The 16,832-nt window shown below is 39.7% G+C and overlaps 1 protein-coding gene across 1 annotated transcript in view; it reads right to left on the reverse strand.

Annotated features, from left to right (window-relative positions):
* FAM135A (family with sequence similarity 135 member A) overlaps positions 1 to 1,402 on the reverse strand; it is a gene marked incomplete at its 3' end in the record, with an annotated part of 37,242 nt that extends 35,840 nt beyond the window's left edge. The window contains exon 1 of the mRNA XM_029087248.1: positions 1,330 to 1,402. Coding sequence (XP_028943081.1) covers positions 1,330 to 1,387 — 58 coding nt within the window. The remainder of the gene's footprint in view (positions 1 to 1,329) is intronic.
* Positions 1,403 to 16,832: the final 15,430 nt, after the last annotated feature.

Genomic DNA, 16,832 nt, shown 5'->3' on the forward strand with positions numbered 1-16,832 from the left:
TTTTGGTTTTGTTTTTTTGTAAAACTGCTGCTTGTCAGCTGAATGAGTTCCTGGGCCAAATCCAACACTTGTGCCAAGAGAGCACAGGGCAACATCAAGGTAAGAAGGAGTGGACAGGGGGCATCACAGCCTGATTTCTTTTTTGACAGCATTGCTGACCTAAACTCACGTCAAGTTGCAGTCTTAATGTGTACATCCTTTATGCCTAGTAATGAGAGACAAGAAGCTAACACATATGTCACAATTTACTATCAGAATTGCAGTTTTTCAGAAAAATAATTGAAGATCATTCTAATATTCACCATGAAATCGAAAAACTTTTTTCTGTGATATTAAACATACCATTAAGTGACACTATTAAGAAAGTATTGTTTAATAAAGGATCAGTTTAGCTGAGTTAAATTCTCTTTTTGCCTTTGAAGTGGACTAATCTTGGTTCATAATATTTATTTATTTAATTATTTCACACAAATCCAAGAAATATTCAGGAAGAATGACTAAAATTCAGTATCTATATTGGTGCTCTACTCAAGAGTTAATTTTTAAAATAGCCTGAATAATTCAGGTTTCAGTAATTTTATAACACATTTTCGCAGACTGTAGTAAGTTTTTCTTCCCTGCAATTCCAAGAATTCCAGCTTATATTTGAAAATTTAATTCATTTTTTGCTTCTCATATTTTTACAGCGCGCTGAGGTGTGGGCTTCATAGAATTAGAAGTGCACTAACACGTGACTCTGGGTTCAGTTTGCCTGGACAAAGAAACCAAAAGTGAGTGTCAGGTTAAAAAAAGAAAAAGATATGAGGGAACAGATAATTCTGTCCACGAGATTAAATCAATTTTCAATTTTGCCACTGGACAGCAAGAGAGTAAGTTTGGAAACAGGAAGACTGTATCCTTTCAGAGTCTTCTTTTTGCAAAAAAAAGGGCTCAGCAATCCATATAAGAGCCTACATCTGAAGTCCTCCACCACTTTGAGGATACCTATGCAAATGACATCAGCTCTTGGGCATCTTAGTCTGAAACATGAAGACAAAGTGGAAAAAAACAGAGGACACTAATATAAAGGCGTCACTATGTTTTACTACCAGCAAAAGGAATTAACAGGAAAAACAGTAACACAAGTTTTGTAATCAATTTTTAAATCTCATTGCTAAGAACAAGCTAGTTTTTCAGCAGGTCATCATGAAACTACTTACATTTTTATTGTGTTAATAACAAAATTAAAAACACTTTTATATTAATTATAACAATGTAAGACAAAAAGCATGCTCCCTTAATTAGCAAGGCAAGATAATGAGCTCATTTACCAGAAGTTTTTGCACTTACCAGTTGCATGTAACAAGCTAGCTTCTAATTTGTGGGGAATTCTTGGAGGAATTTTCATAGATGCACGGATCTGGTAAAAGCTAAAGCACAAGACAGTGATTTGCAACACATACAGTACAGTACATCTCTTTTACTACATACAGCTACGTACAACCACAAAGGCAGGAATGGAGAGTGGGAATGTGGAACAGGGCAAGAAGTCTACAAAGCTTAAAACTGTCTTATTTTGTCTGTTCATCTTGTTGGGTTTTTCCTTAATCATTAACCAGAGCAGCAGCCAAACACATGAATAAAAGAAGGAAGCCTCAACACTGAGCTAGTCTTTCCACACCTCTCACAGTATTGGGGCACATATTCATGGAGTTACATGGTAAACTACACTAGAGAACTGATAGAAATGAGAAATCAGGATTGTCAGCTACACTATAGCCATCTCAGAAGGATCTACCGTGCAGCACATCTACAGGACTGCTCTAGCCAGTACTGCTGCTGAAGGAGCTATTTGTGAAACTGCAACACATCCCCTGCTACCCCTCCGAGATCCTCAGAAAACACATCCCTTCCCAGAGCAGATAATATAAAGTGCAAATAAAAGGTTACACCAGCCAAAATACAACAGTACTTGGCAGTGTTAAAGACACCTTTATGCTAGCAAAGGCAGAAACTGCAGGCTTAAAGCCTAAAATAAATTTTTAAAAACCCAAAAAACAAAAACCACAAACAACACCACTAAAGTCTCTGTTTTCCGTGTCTCTGTTCCCATCTTTAAAGAGTTTTTAATCCTGTTCAGCTCCGTACTGTTTCCAGCTTTGATTGTCTTCTGTGAAATCCCTACCTGTCACTCATACTGATTTTATGGAACTCTTCCCATGACACAAGCACCCATAAATGACAAACTTAGATGAGACATTCTCTCCAACTCACCCCATTTCAGATGATTTATTTCTGTTTGAAGGGGTTAGCTTCAGCTCCCCTGTGAGCTGATGTAAGCTACCACACAGCCCCACAAACACCAATGAAAGAGAGGGAGCAAGAACATTCACATGCAGAGAGCAGGAAGACAAATGCTAAAGAGACGGGCAGAAGAACGGTCTTAAATGCCCTTATGAAGATGCAGTTTGCCCTTTGTATTCCACTTACGGTGTACACCCACTCACAGTCTTATGGCTCATCTTCATCATCCCCACCATCCAAATCCAAACTCCTCTCATCTATTGTGCTGTTCTGATTCTGGCTTCTAACACTTCAGCTAAAGCTGATCATCCAGGACACTGCTAACAACCAACACAACTACGTACTAGCCTAAGAATCAACCAATATAAAAATTCTTAATGTAATCCTTCCACAAAATTAAAAAGTCAACTTTAGTCTGGTTGAAACTGTATGCCAAAGAAAGCTTTATAACAAAAGACACTCAACGAACAAGTGACATTGCCAGAGGTAAGAGGTGATAGCAAAATGATTCCTACCTTTTAAAAATCAAGTAAAACTAAACCTATTGCAAACTAATCATTATATATTTTGACTTTAGGAACCCACAGGTCAAACATATAAACTTCTTAACTGATTCATAAACAGTAAATTAATTCAATTTGTATTGGATTAAAAAAAAAAAATATAGTATTAAGCATTTGCTGTTGTCTTCTCCAAGTGTAAGGATGCTATTAAGTGACTGTTTACAATCTGGGCCTGAAAGAAAGGAATCAATAGAACTGTTTGTGTTTAGAATGAAATCTGTGAAACAAAAAGGCTGTTAGGACATCCTTCCTTTTCCTATTACTACTTGCTAGCAACTAATCAAAAGCAGAATATTCCATCCTTTATCCTGTAAACCCTTTACCTGTCTGATGTGTTTTAATTTGGACTAATGGGAAGATCACAGTGCATGGTTTGAAACAAGTGGCTTTGATCTTCCGCAGATTTATACTTCAAGCAGTTTATAACATAAAATATTCACCTGTTAATCTGAATAATAAAATCTGGTAGGAGGCAAATATGTAAACATTAATTCAAAATCTTATGCCTAGATCTTTGAAACAATTGTTTAACTGCATCAAGACAATTAAATTAAAAAACCCAACCTCCTACACAGTATTTACTCAAATTATTCACTGCCACTCATCTTTAAATGCCATATATATTAAGGATCTATCTGCAAATCAAGAGCTATGATACTGACACAGGGTACCTTGTTCACAAAGGAATTACATTTGTAATACATAAAATAAGGAAATGCTTTCTAAAGTTAAGCTATACATTCCTCATTTGACAACAAATTTTAAAAGAAATTAAAAAAAAATAAAATGCATCAAGCTTTGTCACTCTCTTTCCCCCAAGCCCTGCCTTCCTCATCTTCTTTCCATCTCTGGTTCAACTCATTAATCAATTTGTGTTGCAATGCTTCTTTTTCTATTCAAAAAAACAAAACAAAACAAAACCAAACCAAGTCACTTTTTACTATTTCCCATCTGTACCATGAACACTGTTTAGTTCTCATATACACAATAACTGACCCATAAGCCTGATCTATTCTATCGTATCTGCTTGGCCTCCACATAGCAATTCACTATCAAGGACTCACCTGTCACGTTCAATTATCCCACATGTGCTTAAAATACTCTGTAAGTAAGATCTGAATACAATCAGCTCTCCATTATCTTGCATAACAAGAGAACAAGGGTATCCCAGGTAGTGGAAAATCCCAGACAGTAACAATGGTACAGAACATGCCACCAACGGTACAAGGTGCCCCAACAGATCAAGTAGCTTGGGTCTACCAAAGCTTTCAAACCCCAGTCCAGCATCTTCCAAGAGGTGGCACATGCAGACCTGATCAGGTAGTTCCAGGCTTAGTACTCCAACTTTTCAGAGGGTGTAACAGTTTGGGTCCACCAGTGTGTCTATACTAAAATGCCTTCCTGAAGCCCATAGGGGTGGAGAACACGGTAAAAACATTTCAGCAGCACAGCCAGTGCTAAAGCATAGTCACTAAGATTCACGAGCCCAGCCCTGGTACAGCACATTTTCTCTGACACACATCTGTAGTCCCAGGAACATGACAGAGGAATACTCGAACTGACCCCACACCAGCTCCTTCTCAAGTCCTGACTCTGATGGCAACCTGGAAAAATGCCTTAATGATAACAGAGACCGGGGCTCCATGTTCATTTCAATATTTATATAGAACTGTTTTCCGCAGTAGAAATGTTAAAAAATAAAACAGATCAAACTTTGCAATAAACATTAAGATTCCAGAAAAGTGCTGAGGTTCTTAAAGCTTAGACTTGTAGTGATGTTTTTGTGAAGATTTTTGAAGAATAATTTTAAAAAAATCTGTGTTAAAACCTGTCCCTTAATCTCTCTTTTGACTGCATTAAATGAGGAAAACATCATTTTCAGATTATTAACAGTTGCCATTTTCAGGTAACAAAGAAGTCAGAAATATTTTGACGAAGGTGCTTTAAAGATACTCTCCCTGTTTTGAAGAAAAGAATCAATGGTATTCAGAAAGGTGGTATACTGGAAAAATACACATTAATCATCTGTGAAAACAGCAGCATCCATCAGTGTAAGGACCTTTTGCTTCATTAGCTGAAGCAGGATAGCTGGGTGTTTCACTAAACAGGGAATAAAACAACAGAAATATCACCAAGAACTGTAATTTACAATATGATGAAAAAATGCACTAAAAAATGGATCAGAAGCGAGAACCTGATATGCAGCAGCTGCAGTGCAGGGAGCAGATTTGAGATGAACAGCAGGCTGACAGTTGGATGAAGGTCTGCCACCACAAAAAGATAGGATTTTGAGCGAGTCCTTAGCACCATTTCGTCAAGACAAAGAGCAGGTCACAACTGCTTGATGTTCATGTTGCTGATTTAAGAGTGATTTGAAGGACAGTCCCCAAAGGGAGACTGAGCAAACTGAGACTTAAGGATACTTAAGCTTAAATTGGAAGAGATTGTCCAGGTAAGCTGTGGTATCTCTACCCATGGGGGCTACCCTGAGGGGACAGAGCTCCAAGCAACATGGTTTGGATTGAACGCTGACCCTGCTTTCAGCATGAGGGTGGACTATATAACATGCTACTATCCCTTCCACCCTGAATCAGGCTGTGATCCCAGAGATTACAGGAAACCTATAAAACAGGGTTCAGTAATTTACAACATGGTAACTGAAAGGCAACACAGCAAGAAGCGCATACGGCTGGGAGCTGGTACACAAAACAAGTCGCAGAGACATCTGTGAATTCCAGCTCCTGGCCCTCCCGAGTCTAAACTCAGGCAGACACTTCTGCATATACACAGGCAAGATATTTCTCAACAGCTGATGTGCTTGCTTCTCTGAAAGGCAGCATCTTCCAGTTCCTATTAAATTTCCAAGGCCCTAGACTTGAGGAAAAAAAGATAATCTACAACACAACCTCTCCTTCTCTAAATGCTTCCAGCATTTACCTTTATTTATCTTGGCCACAGTCATGAGGTTGAGGATGAACACCACATCTCTTGCTCTAGTTGCACTGCTTAAAGGCTTTGTCCTGAAACAGTTCCACATCCAACCCCCAAGGGTACCTTTGCATTTGCTTCACAATGTGTGAGTTAGCCTAAGCATTTGAGATGTTTACTGAGACAGTATATACAAGCAAAGCCAAGTCGCCAATGGAGAGCTTATAAATATCCAGGAGATTTCTGCCAACCCCAGTCTATGCCATCTGTACATAAATGTGTGTACTTGCTCATGTCCATTTATCTCATGTAGTCCTCAATACAATCATATGCAAATCCATAACCACGTTATTAAAAGGTTCAATAATATCTGGAGCTAAGTGTCATTACTACAGACCTTGTAGCAAAAGGTCCTCTGAAAAAGGTAGTTAAGAGTTACTTCTCTCCTGCAGGCAGAGACCACCTCTACTGTCCACCCTCTATGAGGGGTTAAATCTTTTCCATCAAGCTGCACTAAAATCTTGAAGACTCCAAATCTGACATGTGCCAGAAAACTCTTCCCACACAGGAAAACTGACAGCTTTCTTTTTCCACTGGGATCATCATTTAGATGGACATAAGTAAAGGTTTTTTCATCACATTTGTTGAAAAATATAATTTATAATCTGAGCAAGAAGTAAGTTTAACAATAACTGGAATGTATCTTGCTACCAACAAAAAAGGAAATGTAGGAAATAATGATTATTTGACTTTTTAATGCTCTCACATGGTCAAGAGAGGTTCTCCTCCCGCTCTACTCTGCCCTGGTGAGGCCGCATCTGGAATATTGTGTCCAGTTCTGGGCCCCACAGTTCAGGAAGGACAGGGAACTGCTGGAGAGAGTCCAGCACAGAGCCACCAAGATGATTAAGGGAGTGGAGCATCTCCCTTATGAGGAAAGGCTGAGGGAGCTGGGTCTCTTTAGCTTGGAGGAGACTGAGGGGAGACCTAATTAATGTTTACAACTATGTAAAGGGCAAATGTCATGAGGATGGAGCCAGGCTCTTCTCACTGATGCCCAATGGTAGGACAAGGGGCAATGGGTGTAAGCTGGAACATAGGAGGTTCCTCTTAAACTTGAGAAGAAACTTCTTTACAGTGAGGGTGACAGAGCACTGGAACAGGCTGCCCAGGGAGGTTGTGGAGTCTCCTTCTCTGGAGACATTCAAAACCCACCTGGAGGCCTTCCTGTGTGATCTCATTTAGGTTCCTGCTCCAGCAGGGGGACTGGACTAGATGATCTTTCGAGGTCCCTTCCAATCCCCAACATTCTGTGATTCTGTGTAATTACTGGCAGTAATGTGTGCAAATGAAGTCATAAAGGACAACCACTATTAAAAAATAATCTGATGCATAAAACCAGTGTATGTGCTTTTACAGAGATAGCTGTATGAACATTTACTTGAAAAACCACTTACTTTGCCAGCTAAAATCCATTCCAAGGGAAATGTATGTCCTGAAAAGCTTTGTAATGCAATTCACCATTGAGGTGAAACTTTTTTGCAGTTCCTCTTGCCAGGCAGAGGAAAGGCAGAAACGCGCATGGCAGGGTCCGACCTTTCCTCTTCTGTGAGTCCCAGTGCGCTCACTGCACACTTAAATGTTCTCAGTCACATTAACAAGAACATCAAGGACTGCAAAATTCACATGCACACTGGGTCACCTGCAGGGCAGTTTCTAAATTTATCAGTTCACCAAACGAAGGAACAGCTGTGACCCTGTACACGCAAAACCTCAGGAGAGCTCTTGGGATCTACTGAATGCAAGGCCCTGTTGAAAACCCTCTTCGCTGCAGACCACCACTAAGACTTCTCTCCTTCTCCTTTTTCCAAGGTGACACAGCAGTGGCTCAAGTAAGCATGCTTCATTTGGCACACAGGGAAACGGAGCTGGGGATGCAGCACTGCTCTGCAAATACAGAATGTGGCACTGAAATGAGGAACTGTGAGGAAAATGGGCAGAGGAGTCTCCTGAGGAACAGGCAGCTCTGGAGGCAGCAATGTCATTGTAATGGCTGTGTCAGACTGACCCTGGCAGAGCTGTGTCTTCTACAGATGTTCTACAGATCACACCTCTTCCCACAGAAGTGAAACTGCATCAACAGAAACTCCCGCTGTGGTGAGAGGTTGAGTCAGCAAAATGTTGAAGGACTCCGAACAATGACAAAGAACGTTCTTTACTTTTGTCCAACATCCACCTGTCCTACAAGCTAAGCCCCTTGCTACTACAGAGACCTTACATTATTAATTATTTCATGGATTTATAAAAATCTATCTTAAAAGCATTAAAGATATTTAGCATTTCACGCAACCAGTCACAAACCTATACTGACAAATGCCAGCCTGCACGCATTTTTCAAGGTCATCACAGAATCATAGAATGGTTTGGGTTGGAAGGGACCTTAAAGATCATCCAGCTCCAACCCCCCCCCACCATCAGCAGGGACACCCTCCACTAGACCAGGCCGCTCAAAGCCTCAATCTGAACATGCTTCTGATGTTTAAAGCATTTCAAATGATCTTTGAACACAAATACTCTATTTTAAAATTACCAAAAAATTCTTCAGAATTCTGCAAAAAAGCAATCCAGGCAAAGGCAAACAAATAAAAGACACAGAGGAAAAGCAGAAAGGTAGTAAAATAAGGTGTAAAGGAACAGAAATAAGAGAATATAAAAAATAACAGAGAATAAAGCACAAGTAATGGGCAATAGGTGTAAGCTGGAACACAGGAGGTTCCACTTAAACTTGAGAAGAAACTTCTTTACAGTGAGGGTGACAGAGCACTGGAACAGGCTGCCCAGGGAGGTTGTGGAGTCTCCTTCTCTGGAGACATTCAAAACCTGCCTGGACGCCTTCCTGTGTAATTTCGTTTAGGTTCCTGCTTTGGCAGAGGGATTGGACTGGATGATCTTTTGAGATCCCTTCCAATCCCCAACATTCTGTGATTCTGTGATTCTGTGAAGTAATGTAATGCTGATTCTCAAAAGTGAGAAATATAAAAAGAAAAGAGAACTGGTGACATTTCTTCCTTAATTTTTCCCCACCAGGAGAAATGTCGAGTCATCTATATAAATCCACCTGTGGCCCACAGACTACCAAATAGCCACCAAACTTGTTATGGGTCTTATCTAGACATGGAATTATTTAATACAAGTATAGAACACAAAGAAAGATTCTTATCTTGCAATCACTTTGTGATAAGTACTTCTAATATGGATCACTATGAGATTACACTCTGCTATAATTGTGGGGTTTATCTCATTTAGCAAATTCTAACTCAGATACTTGAGCAGCAGGAAAATTACCGTGCCCAAAAGACTTTGTTTAAAATCTTTTTTGAGGCCCTTCTATGAAAAATCCAGGTATTTCACAGCCGGCTAACGTCTTTTTATTAAGATGAATAGAACAAAGTGCAAACTTACATGAAATCAATAAAAGATTCCCATTTATTTGAAAGCAAGTCTCCTCGAAAGTTAATTACTTTTTAGAAGTACCCCACGTCTATGGCACACAATATTTCTGACAATTACAGATATATATAAACAAAGCAGTTATTAGATCAAAACTTTGATGAGAATAATTTGGGAGACTAATACCTCATATAAGTCATAGCAGCTTGTTATGAAACAGGATTAAGTACATAAGACAGGAGAGAAGGGAAAGTAAATGCAGCTGGGGATTTTGCCTTATTATTACAAAAGCCTTTTCTCCATATTCTTACCACAGGGACACTCAGGCAGAATTCCTGCAGTGGTTACAAATATTTATTGTAAAAACCTGAAATGGGAATACTGTCAAATAAGTATTGCTTTTTTAAAGAACTATATAAAAATAAAATACTAGATTAGCTCTTATTTAATCAAATAAATCTTAACTTATATTAGTCTATGTTTATCATTTTAGTTCCTCTTATTTTCTGTTATTACTGAAGGGAACAAGAAAGAAATCATACTCAATTACCCTGCATCTTTATAACAGCTCCATGAAGCTCATTTACAGGGTTAATAATTTTCCATACTCCCTTATAAGACAACTTTCTAACTCTAGTTATTTAGCTTGGAAGTATCTTTCATTCAACTTTTTGATTCAGCATACTAGCCTTGCAAATGACGTATCACAAATGTTTAACCACTGAGTGGCTTGAAGGGTTCAGGTTTCTGGGGACAAAAGCATGTGATGTTGGGTTTTCCTGGTAACCAGGGTCATAATTTTCCAAAGTTCCACGCCTTGCAAACAGGCAGCAGTTTTTACTCAGACACATCACAACATGTTAATTTTGAAATCAAGGTTTAGCAAACACAACAGATGGGAGACCAGAAGACAAGTCTGACAACCCATTTTCTGGCATTTACTGGTCTTCCAATTTTTTTAAGTTTTGCAGCTGTGCAATTCTGTTCTTCTCATCTGTCAGTAATCAAGTATACAACTTGGCACACAAGTCACATTGCCGCTTATTTTAATGAAAGGCCATCTCTGTTTTAATAGCAAATACATCACACATTTAAAGAGAGATGGAAGTTCAGGTACCACAAAGAAAACTGTTGCAAAAAGTCACGACCAAAAAGCCCATGTGAACTGTTGTGTCTTATATAAGATACACCAAATAAAGGTCACCACTCTTATCCCTTATCAGCATCTTCAATTTTCCTCCTGTAAAAAGCTACATCATTCAAGGAAGTCACATTAACTCCTCTAGTTCAATTTTTTAAATTGGAGCACTATAGTTTCAAATATAACACACTGCTCAGAGATGTTACTAGGACACTAAGAAAGAAAAACAAATCTTTCAGAATGAGAAGCTTCTATCTTTTTTCCTTCAAGCAAGGTGCAGTTTCATGATTCATTTCAGCCTGCTTAAGACAGTGCTGCCACCAGCAGGAGCAATTTAACCCCGCCCCAAACCCCTTTTACATGTTTTTGCTCCTCCTCAAACAAGATTTGATGTTCTAGCAACTGTATGGTAAATCAAAGCAACATGCTCATCCACCTGGAAAAGTAAAAAAAAGAATCCAGTAGGGGTGATTACAGAAGGCAGGACCAGTGACATGACAGAAGCTAGGGGACATCAGCGACATGACAAGGGCTTAGGTCAAGATGAGCTACTGGTGGGACTCCATGCTCAGAAATAATGTGAAATTGTACTGCTACTTCTTGTAAATTATTTTTTTCCCTCAACTTCAAGAGTTTCAATTCTAAAAAGATTGAGAGAAGCAGATCTGCTCATTTTTTACTGTACTTATGCATTCATTATTAACATAATTCTTAAGAAATCATCTCAGAGAATATTACCAGAACAGTATTAGGAGCAAGCTATGAAAACTTAGCAGAAGTCAAGATCTGTTTCTCTAAATTCCAAAATTTACGTTCTTATTAAGATGATCCTAAAAGCTCATGAATGTCAAACAGTAAGGTGAACACTGGAGATTTGAAGGCAAGAGGTTCTCAAACACATCACTTCTTACCCCTTCATGGAAACAAAAAAGTTGCTGTTCTTGGATAGACTTTTTATTTTTGCCACAGTAGATCCACCTCCTACAGCAAAAATATCTTTGGTCTCCTAACACCGACCCCATCTAGTACCTGGCAGCAAATACACCCGTAGAAGAACAAAGTTAAAAATCACAAGTGTTAACTTTCTGATACCAGTTTAAATAAACTAAACAAATTACATGGGCACAAACAGACTAAGTAGCCAAATCTCTTCTTCTCCTGCCAGGTTCCAAGGACACACAGTGCTCACTAAACCTGTTCAACAAGTCTAAAAAAATTAAACATTCAAAACAAAACAAAACAATTGTTTTTCTAAAATCTACATTTTGTTGAAGACTTGTATTTTGAGAAAACTGTAATGAGTATTACAGGAAGCTTCAGACAGTATCCAAAATAATTTGAAATAAATTGTAGTAGGAATGTATTCAGGAAAGGCAGAAAGACTGCTGAAAGGAAAGCATGCAAAAAGACTACAAGATGAAAATTGAGAAGGGCAGAACAGTATGATGGGGAAAAAGGAGAAAGCACATAGAAGAAGCACTAACCACAGTAATAAGGGCAGAGATGATCATCAAGGTGATGCTCCACTGAGCAGCCTGAATCTTTCCATGGGCATGGGTATCTGAATTCCTCTGCACCCCTTCAGAGGCTGAGCTCCCACCACTGCTTCCTGTAAGTGGGGATGTGCGAAACCCACTGAAGAAGAATCCAGGTTCTCCTTGGGGAGCTGGAAGTGGCACTCCCTGCTCATCTGGATGTCTGCAAACTTGCCCTTCTATCATCTCCTCCCTCCTCCTTTCAGAGATGACCTACAGAAAGGGACCTGGCAATCTGGGGGTGATTAGAGCCTTTTCCCCAGCAAATATGAGGACTGGGTCCCCCTGTCCTCTGCAGTTGTCCAAGTCCTCTTTGTTGCTCATGCAAGCTGGCACCTGGGAAATCCTGCCCCTTCTCATAATAACAAAATCCCAAAAATAATGTATTGAAAATGAGACTACACTTTTACAATGTAAGGATTTTTGAAGAAATTAAGCTTAAGGAGTTGTTTTCCCCTCTTCCTCTGCCCTGCCCTCCCAGACTCACTCCTGCCCCTCTGATGCAATACAATTCCCACCTCCCCAACTACATGAACGCACTACTTGCAGAGCAGCGCTGCAGGCTGGACTGATTCAGCAGCTCAACTGACAGCAGGCTGCTACAGCAGCCCAGCCAGCACAACCCACAGGGCAGTGCCCTGCAGCGGCACGAAGCAGCCAGCAGCAAGGAAGGAGGAAACTCTGCACACTGGCACTGCCAGGCAAGCTCTGTATCTCCACATGAGAGCTTCGGGAAATTGGGATTGACATACCTGACATCTGTCGTAACTCTGCATCCTACGGGCAGGGATGCCAACTGAGATGAAAGCAGAAGTTCAAACAGAGGTTTTGTTTCAAAATATACGATTCTCTGGGCTGCTTTCACTCAGCATTACTGGCATAATGGCCTCTCCTGTTCAAGAGATGTCTTCCTAACACAGAGGTTGGAACTTGTACAGACATTTCCCTCAGGAAGTGGTCCAGCACTACAGTTAAACCAGCCCCAAAGCTAGTTGGTGACAGAAGTCAGGATCCCATTCCCCCTGTGTATTTTGCACTCCTTCTGCGCCAGCACTGGCAGAGTATCTGATCCTGATGTGGGCCAGGGAGACACACTGGAAAAAACAGAATCATATTCTGTGTTTTTTTATTTTTCCCTTGGCTTACTATTTTGAGTTGACCAACCATAAGGTAGAAGAGCATTACTGCAGGCACACAGCAAGGCAAGCACCAGAAGCAGGACCACCCTTGTTCACACAGCTGCTATCCAACAGACCTCCCTGCATGAAACATCTGCAGCCTTAGCCCAGTGTTCCTGCCACGTTAAACTCACTCTTTGACCACACTGCTGCCGAAAGCAGGCCCACCTGACTGACCACACAACTGCCTGACTGCAACACCAAACAAAACAGGAGATGACCGTGCACATGATACCTTTTAGCAGACACACGCAGTTGTACCGGCTCAAGCCAACTACAAATCCAGAGATGAGATCACTGATCACTGTTTCACAACAGATTCAAGTTCATGGTGGTACCAGTGGGCCATGCTGGGTGCACCTTCTCACCCTCTCCCTCCACCAAAACCAGTGCTCGGGCAGTTAGTTGCACAAGCATCCATATCAAAGAAACTGGCACAGGTGAAAAATAAACAACATTCCCCCCCCTCTAAGTCTGATAACCTCCAAGAGCCTGGAAGTTACTTATGGCATTAAAAACTCATGAAAATACACAATGAGTAAAAGAGGGAGGTATTTTTTGGAGAGATCACTTGACTGAAGCAGAGGCAGCAAGTCTGAGTTTGGTGGTGGGACTCAGCCTGGTTCCATCTTCAGAAAAAGCTATATGCTCTCTGAAGTCTGTGATGATCCAGTAAACTTCTGTTTGTGATTACAGATACAGGTACACATAAAGCTACGATTAGATGTATGTGTGGCAGAAGAGATGCAGAGAGATGGCATATCAGGTAACTTCTGTCATATCACAAGGCAGTCAAGACAGAATGGAACACAGACTGACCATCGTTCTCTCTCCCTTCCTTCAGATAGCTACAGACTTAACTCAAAGTACCAACATAATCACCTTTCTGCTGTAACTATTACGTGTATCAACCAAGCACATACAAATAGGGCAGAACACTTGGGAATGGCAGATTTTTCTCTGGATTTTATTACCATCACACGGGGACAGGTCTGAACTGTAAGCCTATGCAGAAGCTACATGCTCCATGAAAGAGTCTCAAAGTTAGCAATTTTAATAACTGAACAGGTATTTAATGCAAAGTTAAAACTGCTACTGCTGTCACATGCTGTTCCAGAATACTGAACCCAGTAAAACTCAGACTTAGAAAGAAAAAGTACATACTCAAGAAACCATTATTCTGATGTCTTCAGCTAACACCTACTCCCATTCTACCTCCATACTACACAAAGAAGCTACCTATATTGCTCTACAGATTAAAAAAATGGGCCTTCTCCAGAGAAAATGATTTTATACTCAATACTGTCTTACAGTGTCATTTACTCCCTCACTAAACTAAACTCACTGATCATGTTTCTGCTGACAGTCTTCATGGTAAGGCTTGCTGATATACAAGCTTTACTTTGCAACGTGAAATGGTACCTCGTCTTACATACACAAGACAGATCTTTTTTTGATTACATACAGAGAGAAGGAATTACACAGACCCTTCAAATATAGTCCTCAAAGGAAGGCAAATTACATAACCCACATCACAACTACAGGTAGCCTTGCTGTCACACAAAATAGCTGCACCTATCACGGTGCTGTCAGGCTCCAGAAAAACATTAAGATGCCATAAATACCCATCTGAGCTCCTTATTTTTTTGTTCCTAAAAAACAGAATTTTGCCAAATTCTGTAGAGGTATGGGATGCCATTAGACAGTTTTAATTTTCAGTTGACAAAGTATTTTCAACTGTAAAATAACCATTTCAATTGCAGAAGTTATGATGTTTAAAATTTCCGGAAGTACAACATGGATCTAAGGTTTAAAATCTGAAGAAAATTCAGGTGATTTAGAATTTGTACACAATATCTGAGAAGTCGAGACTCTGCAATGAGTACCCACCAACATTCAACAAAATTTAAGGTACAATCTTTGAATCAGTATGGGGGGGATGCAGGAAAAAAACCAACAAAACAACACACCTAAGTTTTTATAAAACACACCCCCAGGACAATGAAAATTACCAACTGTTAGCTATGCCTCTATGAATAATAACTGAAGAAATAAGCACCTGTACCGTCATCCTTACACATCAGAACAGATACCTAAAACAGGTAGCTTCAGGCATCTGATTCAGTTTCTTAAGCTGCAGGCTCGTTTTCAGGGAGTTAACAGGGAGGGGAAGATTCTCTATGCTTCAGAGTAGAAGCCCAATTCACAACAGCTCTAGATGACCCCTAGATAAGCTTCCCTGCACGTCTCCTAACACAGGCACTGTAGCCAGGTATCTGAAGACAAGCAGTACAACCTCCCCACATCTTCAGTTCCACTCACATAGGCAATGCAGAATATACTTCAAAAGCATTAATTTCCCAGCTAACTCAAAGGGAGCAGTGTTCAATTTTCCACTGACTTTTCCATCAACTGTTCTCCACAAATACAAGGCTTTTTATTTTAAAAGACAAGATTCTGAAGAACTATCATATGGTACTTCAAATTGTTATTGCTGTTTGGGACCAGACCACGTCATTGGTCTCTCAGACACCCTGCACCAGAAGGGCTAATGGGATATTTGATGATATTAACTTTTAACTTCTGAAACCATTCCAACTTAAAGTATGACTTCCTCACTGCTCATTCCCAGTCTTACCCATTCTTGCCTCAGAGCTAGCAGCACCTGTATGCGTGCATCCACTGTTGAACTAGAATCAAGAACTGATCCACTTTTAAAAAAATAAAAATGAAATTGAAAGAAAAGTATTTGCAATCTTTTCCCTAAACAGACTATTCCCTTGAGTTTACAGAGCAGCCCTCAAAATCTTAAACCCGTTTTGCTGCTATTTGTATGACTGTAAAACCACACGCCAAAGAACAGAGCTCATCTTGCAACTGTTGGACAAATTTGACAGCTTTCTTCTCCCTTTGTAAAGACTGTATTACATTAAGTGAAGATCACAGTACAGCACTTCAGAAGATAAGCTACATGTCAGAAAGGAATTCACAACCTTATTTCCAGAAAGCTATGTCATACAGAGACATAGTTTGAAAGTACAAGTATGACTGGCTGTATGAATTAAAAAGGAAGCCTAACAGGTGAGCCTGGATGTTTCTTGTCCATTAAGAGTTTGTTATTTGATCATATGCTAACAACATAAAACATTAGCAGAGGCTACTTCCTTATTTAAGAATAAAACTTTTTCATTCCTGATGCAGCCAGGAGAAAGAAAAGTGGTCCCACTGAAAATGTACTCTTCAAATTTTAATTTCTTGTTAATAAATTAAAAGACTAATGTCGACACTGGATCCAGAAAAAACATAACTTTTCATATATTGCATTATTTCTCATTAAATTACTGTGTAATCATAGTAGGACTCATTAAAATTCATACACTAATGCTACATTACACATTTTATGCTACATTACACAACCACACACATGGAAGCATAAAATGTCACTGCTGCTCAGACACATCAGTAAGTATCTGCCCATGGAAAAAACATAAATCTATGGAACAGAAAAATACCATAAGGCTAAATTTCCACTAGTCTTGGAAGTTTAAATTCCTCTGAATTTCAATGGGAATTAGGTTCACAAGCAACTTAGTGCTGCTGAAATCCCACCAATAACCTAATTTCAGATATGATACACCTCCAAAAATGTGTTTCATGTGAGAATCTGCAAAAGTCTCTTCTGTGGAAGGTATTTAATATTCTTCCTGCATCTGTTAACTAGCATTTTACACGCTGGAGGGAAGGGATGCCATCC

Source organism: Antrostomus carolinensis, unplaced genomic scaffold, assembly GCF_000700745.2.
Source record: "Antrostomus carolinensis isolate BGI_N321 unplaced genomic scaffold, ASM70074v2 scaffold44211, whole genome shotgun sequence".
Classification (NCBI taxonomy): domain Eukaryota; kingdom Metazoa; phylum Chordata; class Aves; order Caprimulgiformes; family Caprimulgidae; genus Antrostomus; species Antrostomus carolinensis.